The following is a 7,500-nucleotide window of genomic DNA, read 5'->3' as shown; positions in this document are numbered from 1 at the left end:
GCGGAAAAATGAATTATTACTGACACGGATGACAAAGCACTACAACAAGCAGTGAAAAATGAATTATACTACGCCACGGACGATATTTTCCTTGCACTCTTTCACAAATTATCCACCCAAAAAAATTCAATCCTCTTTCAAGATTGACGATAAAATAATCTTAAGTACACAGTCGAAATACCATAACTGGATAGGGAAAACAACTCCTTTATGCCAATTACTTTTCCAGTAATTAGAAGTTACTAAGTAGTTACTAACATATGCTTTTCCTTAATAATTTTTCTACATGTACTTAGTTTAGGGTTGGAAGAGACAGGGGCAACGTCAAAATCCCAATAACAAGGTTAAGTTAACCTTGAGGTTTTCAAAAAGCAGACTCCAAAATTAAACATGGTCAGCTCCAAACGAAAAAAAGTGAATTCTTCTGAAGTTTACACTTTTTCTTTTAATTAACAGAACAATAGTAAGTTCTAAACTTGACGTATAACCCATTTGAAAATTCTTACCGTTGAGTCAATGATCCTGCCATGAACATGTTGACAGCAAAAAGAGATGAACCAAGTAATTCACTTCTGCTTGTCCGCACAAGTTAAAAAGCTGACAAAGAGTTGCTCATATTAACTGTGAGTTCCCATGATGTATCTTCACTGGTTTAGCAGGCTTCAGCAGCACTTCCTCCAACCACAGTCAACTCGTCCCTGCACCGTACGCACATCCGAACACCTGATGCTGTTTCTAATAAAAATAATTGATATAATATTAAAATAAGTATAATATTTATGCTAATTAATGCACTTGTTTGTTTGTCACGCCGTTTGCGTCTTAATTTGGATGCATAGTTCTGGTTTCGATGAAGACGGCAATCAATAAGCCTGCGAGCAGGCTCTCCGAGGGACTGGGGCTGGGGTTGAATGATCATTCAATCTCCCACGCAGCCCCAGTCCCCCGGGGAGCCGTGCAAGCATAGTCACGCCTCCCCTCCCCCTCTATCTGCAACCTCGTTCCCAGGGCTTCTCCCTCATGTGGGGGCGGGGCAATAAAAAAACGCCCCTCCCCCAAATGAGGGAGAAGCCCTGGGAACGAGGTTGCAGATAGAGGAGGAGGGGAATCGTGACTATGCTTGCACGGCATTATTGATTGCCGTTTTTATCGAAACCAGAACTATGCATCCAAATTAAGACGCAAACGGTGTGACAAACAAACAAGCGCATTGTTTGAAAATACTTACTTGGCGTTTGTATGCTTCGACACACATCCTCAGAAGTGACTGTTAACTAATTGTTGCTATTAAATTCTCTCTCCTACAGCACTTCCTCCAACCACAGTCAACTCGTCCCTGCACTGTACACACATCGATATCGGAACGCCTTTTTAACTGCAATCAATGGTATATTTCATATTTAAGTTTTTATTTTAATTATTTATGTACAATTTGTATTTTTACTGGGTTGCCGTAGGGCAACCCCAGTCGGAAAGTGGGTGGCATTTGTTCGGTATTCTTTTTTTTTCCGTGTCGGTAAAAGTCTTGCCTGTCACTCCCCTGCTAAGTGGTATCTTTGTGCATAGAGCCTTCTGCTCGTATTTTCTTGGGATCGAGAGGGTAGTTGAAATGCGTAGATTTCTCTGGTGGACACAGTAGAATGATAAACTTAACCGGCAATGCCGTCGAAAGTCATGAAACGCGAATGGCATTTTAGTGGATCTTTGAACAAAATATACCCTTATGAAGCTCAATAATGGCAAGTCAATTGGATACTGAACAAGACAGGCGGTGGAATCTTACAAGCGACGAGTAAATGGACTTCGACAACAATCTGTCGCCCGTCGAGCCGAAATGAAAGCGAGCTGCATTTCTAATTTTACCAAGTGTGTTGTTATGTAGAACACTGAAACCAAATGGAAAATTCTCTGGTAACTTATGGGTTCAACAAAGACAGAACAAATCAAACACCTTAAGTGAATCTGTGATCAACTCTGCACAGTCTTCAGTAAAAACATAATTGGAAATGTGACAGCCAAGAATTATTTGAAAGAAAGCTTGTCGTTTATTTTGTGCCTCATTATTCAAGGAAAAGGTTCTTCATGGAAACGGTTTGATCCTGAAATTTTAATTTGGTGTAATATTGCACATATTAGACACAACTGAGTTTTTTCTCTTCACGCACGCAATGAAATAGGAAGGGGTTTTTGCCTCTAATCGCAAATATGTTGTTTGTTTCAAAAAATTGTTCGCTGGAAAAGGTGGCTTTTATGAATTCATCATGTTTTATAATATGCGAGCTTAACTGGATAGTTTTTATGGCAATAGTAAAGCATTTTCGTGTCAAAATGAGGTTAGTGTCTTTCTGTTGTGCTTGTTGAAAACTGGAAACACGAGCTTTAGTTTGATAGACATGTGAGAGGAATTAGATCTTATCGAGTTTTTGGCGGTATATTTTGTGTATTGGCGGAATTATATCTCGGAAATCTTAAGAAATCGTCTCTACCAGGAATTGTATTCTAAAAGGAAGTCATCATTAAAGAGTTTGGATCATTAAAACATTTGGTGCCAAGACCCGGGATTGAAGGATTGAAAGAGTGAAAAAATGAATTAACCTCGTGTAAACATGTCGTCGGAACCCAGGAAACGACTGAAGAAGAAATCCATGGTCCGCGAAAGTCATCGCGCATTTGTTAGGAAAACAATCCTCGCGGCACAGGAACAAATTGATAAACGGGGAGATCCTACCGTTTTGAAGAAGCTCAAATCCTTGCGATGTACCCTGCTGGATAAATTGTCGAAGCTCAAAATATCGGACAATGAAATTATCGATTTGGTAGACGAAACAAAAATAGAAGAAGACGTGAGCAATAGCTGTGACTTCGCCAGCGCTATTCAAGCCTGCATAGTCGACCTAGAAACAGCAATAGAAGCTGAGGAAAATACCGGAAAGGGTCAGGATATACAAGGAACGACATTGGGCTCGCAAAACTCTAACTCGAGTATTCAGGCGGGAACACAATCAAACGCGTCAACAATTCCGACCCACGCAAAGTTGCCCAAACTGGAATTGAGAAAATTTTCAGGCGACCCAATCAACTGGCATCCCTTCTGGGAATCGTTTGAATCGGCCATTCACAAAAACACCACCTTAAGCGACGTGGAAAGATTCCAGTATCTCAAGTCGCTCCTTGAAGGTTCTGCAGCCCAGAAAATTTCTGGTTTCGCATTGAAAAGCTCGAATTACGACCACGCGGTCCAACTTCTAGACAAGCGCTTCGGAAATAAACAAGTCATTATTTCGAAACACATCGAATTGCTCATGCAGCTTCCAAAAGTAAGCGACGGGAGCGACTTAAAGCAATTGCGCCAGCTTTTGGATCGACCGGAGGCGGCAGTTAGAAGTCTAAAAGGAATCGGTATTTCGACTTAGACATACGGAACATTTTTGACACCTGTAATTATGGGAAAGATCCCACAAGAGTTACGCCTCATCCTGAATCGCGGCACATCAGAAGATTGGGACCTTGATACAATCATCAAGTCTTTCACAGAAGAATTGCAAATTCGAGAAAGATGTGTTTTGGGAACAGTAACAGAGCAAACAAAGTTAAAAGAAAAACGAGAGTTTGGTTTTGGAATTCGCACAGGTCAAAACCCCCCACATCGTCAACCCTGGTTGCAAACAACGAGAGACTGCCGCTATCTAAGGATAAATGGTGCACTTTCTGCAATGGACCTCATCCAACTATCAAATGTTCTGTTGTTACCGATCCAGAATCTAGAAAGAAAATTCTACGTCAAAAGGGAAAATGTTTTGGTTGTCTGAGGAGCGGTCATGTGAGTCGAGATTGTCAAGCAAGGTGTCATCGTTGTAGTGGGAAACATCACGTGGCTTTGTGCAGCATTCAACACTATCCAGAGTATCCAATCACGACCAGAAGGGCTAGAGACAGAAATCAAGAACAAACTGTGAGTACAAACTTATATTTTACTCAAGACGTTAATAACAAGTGCAACTTGTTACAAATGGCCAGAGCTAACGTCAGAAGTCCTCATGGAGGAAATTCTTGCAATGTGAGAATCCTTTTTGATTCATGTTCCCAAAAATCTTATATGAGCTCACGGTTAAGGAGCAAATTGAGCTTACGACCAATTGGAAGCGATACAGTTCTAATACAAACTTTTGGAAACAATGAACCCTCATTGAAACAATGTAGTATCATTCAGTTTGCATTGGAATGTCAAGACAATTTGACAGTGTTCATTAATGCTTATGAAGTTGAGTTGATCTGTGGTCCAATCACAAACCAGACCATTGAAATTGCACAACAGTGTTACCCACATCTGCAAGGCTTACCTCTGGCTGATCACTCACGAGGTGATGAGGATCTAGAAATTGATGTCATGATTGGAGCAGATCATTACTGGTCTGTGGTTCACAACCACATGGTAAGGGGGGAGCTACATGGACCAGTGGCAATTCGTACAAGATTAGGATATGTATTGAGTGGTCCTGTGAATGCGGCAAGTGCGAATACACAGTTATCAACTGTTAACGTGTCCCATGTTATGAAAACTGAATGTCAAGTCATTGAAGAAAACTTAGTTTCAGATTATTTCTTACTGAAAGAGGAGCTAAGTAAGTTTTGGGACTATGACACTCTTGGAGTAAAGGATAGAGAGGGAGATTTTCTTGAAGACTATCTTACCAAAGTGAAGTTCAATGGAATCCGTTATGAAGTGTCTCTTCCCTTCAAGACTGAACACCCGATTATTCCAGACAATTACTTGTTGGCAAAGAATCGCCTTGTTTCTTCATTGCAAAGATTAAGGTCCAAGCCAGAATTGCTCCAACAATATGACAGTGTCATCAAGGAACAATTAAATGCTGGTGTTGTTGAATTTATTGATAAGATTCATGATTTAGATACCCTTCCTGGAACTGTACATTACATTCCTCATAAAGAAGTATTGAAAGAAGACAGAATCACTACTAAACTACATGTGGTTTATGACGCCAGTGCTAAATGCCGCAATGAACCAAGTTTGAATGACTGTCTCCTACTAGGTCCAGCCTTAACTCCATTGATCTTTGATGTCTTGCTGAGATTTCGCCTCCATAAAGTGGTTTTGATTGGTGATTTAGAAAAAGCATTCTTGAACATTGAAGTCAATCCAGCAGAGAGAAACTTGTTAAGGTTCCTATCATGGGTAGATGACATCAACTCCCCGAATCCAGAAGTGATCACACCGAGATTCACTCGTCTTGTTTTTGGTCTAGTTTGCTCTCCATTTATTTTGAATGTAACATTGAGGAACCACTTAACAAGGTATGAGAACATTGATCCTGAATTTGTGGCTGCTGTTGAGAGCTTTGTATGTTGATGACTTTGCATCTGGAGAGAACTCGGTAACGAAGTGTTTTGAACTTTACCACAAGTTGAAGTTGCGGTTCAGAGAAGGAGGTTTTAATATGAGAAAGTGGACATCGAACAGTGAAGAGTTAACTGAAATGATCAAAAGAGCAGAAGAATCTTTGTCTTGGGAACGGGAGCTGTCTTGTAAGGCTACTCCTACATTGACCGAGCCGAACATTGAGGAAGAAGATTGGACAGTGTCAAATTCAAACAACAATGTGAGCGAAGAAACCGTTGTCAAAGTAATGGGAGTTCAATGGGATCGGATGGAAGATAATTTCGAGTTTGATCTTGCTACCTTTTCTAGACAAACCTTAGAGGGAACTTTCACTAAACGGACATTATTGAGCAGTACTGCTGGATTCTATGATCCAGATTATTAGGCTTGCTGTCACCAGTTATCTTACCCTTGAAGTGCATGTTACAAGAAACTTGTCATTTAAAACTTGGTTGGGATGAAGCTTTGCCGGAAGGTCTCGCGTCGTGCTGGAAGGAGTTACTACAAGACATGTGGGAAGTCTCAAGCATTGTAGTGCCTCGTTGCATCCTGGGTTATGTTCAAGTCGAAGACGTCACGTCTGTTCAACTGCATGGGTTCGCAGATGCTAGCAAGTCTGCGTATGGAGCAAATGTCTACATCAGGTTGACAACCTCTGGAACCAGTTCTGTTTGCCTTGTAGCGTCCAAAACAAGAGTTGCTCCCTTGATCGGTGAATCAATCCCTCGACTGGAGTTAATGGCCGCCTTGACACTTGCGAATTTGATAACAGCCGTGCACGAGGCATTGACCTGCACTATGAAGATAGACGCTGTTTTCAATTGGACTGACTCTCAGATCGTGTGGTGGTGGATCAATAGAGAGTTTAAACAATTCAAGCTGTTTGTTCAGAATCGAGTTCAGAAGATTCGAAGTCTGTGGAGTAAGATCACTGGAGATATTGCCCGTCTGAGTCTAATCCTGCTGACGTAGCTTCGCGAGGGTCAAAGAGTTCTGTTCTCGCTCACAGTGATCTATGGTGGAAGGGAGCTCCATTTCTGAAAGAAGGAGATGTTCAGTGGCCAAACCTACCTGATAATCCAATCGGTGAGAGTACATTCCCAGAAGAAGTAACAAAGGAATTGAGAAGGAAACCTGAAATTTCAAATGTTATGACAGTATCCGTGCAGTGCTTTCAGAACATTTCAGAAGTCATCTGTCCAGAAAGATTTAGTAGTCTCAGTAAACTTGTCAGAGTAACCGCTCTTGTGCTGAAATTCATCCAGAAGCTCAAGAGAAAGATAGAAATAACAGACATCAGTATGGAGGATCAGAATATTGCTACGAATCTCTGGTACAAAGACGTTCAAGCCAAACTTGAAGAAAAGGAGAAATCAAGTTCGACTTGGAACAGTTAGGAGTCTTTAAGGATGTACTTTCCAAGTGTGTTACGTGCAAGAAATTACAAGGAAGAGCCTGCAGCTCTCCACCTGCTCCACCACTACCTGCATTCCGAGTTTCAGAGGAAATGGCTTTCTCTAAAGTAGGTGTGGACTTTGCCGGACCCTTGTACGTGAAGAATATATACTTATCCAAGGGAGAGGTACCCTTTTCAATTAGCACCCACACTATGATCACATAGAATGCGAGAATATAATCACCTGAACAATTGTACCAAAAGAAGTTTTCCTCTAAACAAATTTCCTGTAATATTACCAAGTTATCAAACGTTATTTCGAAGCGTCTTGTTCTTCAAAGGATCCTCCACTCTAACCAAGAAATAAGTTTAAATCACAGGTACTTTTGTTTACCATCAAATTTTATACCTTATTCTAGGAAATTAACGCTCCATGAAATTAAGGTTTTGGAAATTAACGCGACTTAAATTAACGCGAATTTAATGGAAAACGACTTTCGAATAAAGAAAATTAACGCGAAAGAGGAGGTAGAATTTCATAATAAAGGAAATTAACGATTAAATACGCGAAATCAAAAGAGAAGATATTGACATCACTTCTGATAGCGACGATGAAGATGAGCTCGAAATATTGTAAACCCTTGCCCTAGCTTTTGTGAAAGATGAAAAACTAAGGGAAAATGGAAAGAAAGAAAGCTTGTAGTTA

At 40.7% G+C, this 7,500-nt stretch overlaps 2 protein-coding genes and 1 long non-coding RNA gene across 7 annotated transcripts in view; 2 read left to right on the top strand and 1 right to left on the bottom strand.

Moving 5' to 3' along the window:
• Nucleotides 1-865, bottom strand: part of LOC137983139 (uncharacterized) — a 12,125-nt gene extending 11,260 nt beyond the window's left edge. For all 5 annotated transcript variants that reach the window (XR_011118907.1, XR_011118904.1, XR_011118903.1 and 2 more), the window contains exon 1: nucleotides 507-865. This is a non-coding gene — a long non-coding RNA (uncharacterized lncRNA). The remainder of the gene's footprint in view (nucleotides 1-506) is intronic.
• A 1,741-nt stretch (nucleotides 866-2,606) lies between these two features.
• LOC137981856 (uncharacterized) lies at nucleotides 2,607-3,413 on the top strand. The gene has a single exon (XM_068828896.1). It carries the CDS (start codon nucleotides 2,607-2,609, stop codon nucleotides 3,411-3,413), a length of 807 nt encoding a protein of 268 aa, XP_068684997.1.
• A 143-nt stretch (nucleotides 3,414-3,556) lies between these two features.
• LOC137981855 (uncharacterized) lies at nucleotides 3,557-5,368 on the top strand. The gene has a single exon (XM_068828895.1). The coding sequence runs from the start codon at nucleotides 3,557-3,559 to the stop codon at nucleotides 5,366-5,368; it is 1,812 nt and encodes a 603-aa protein (XP_068684996.1).
• The last annotated feature ends 2,132 nt before the right edge of the window (nucleotides 5,369-7,500 follow it).

Source organism: Montipora foliosa, chromosome 13, assembly GCF_036669935.1.
Source record: "Montipora foliosa isolate CH-2021 chromosome 13, ASM3666993v2, whole genome shotgun sequence".
NCBI lineage: Eukaryota > Metazoa > Cnidaria > Anthozoa > Scleractinia > Acroporidae > Montipora > Montipora foliosa.
Note: the sequence above shows the minus strand (reverse complement) of the source record. Positions and strands in the feature narration are given on the sequence as shown.

Excerpts from the sequence above, each read along its gene's own strand:
- LOC137981855 (XM_068828895.1), top strand. The coding sequence starts at position 3,557 with ATGTGTTTTGGGAACAGTAACAGAGCAAACAAAGTTAAAAGAAAAACG.
- LOC137981856 (XM_068828896.1), top strand. The coding sequence starts at position 2,607 with ATGTCGTCGGAACCCAGGAAACGACTGAAGAAGAAATCCATGGTCCGC.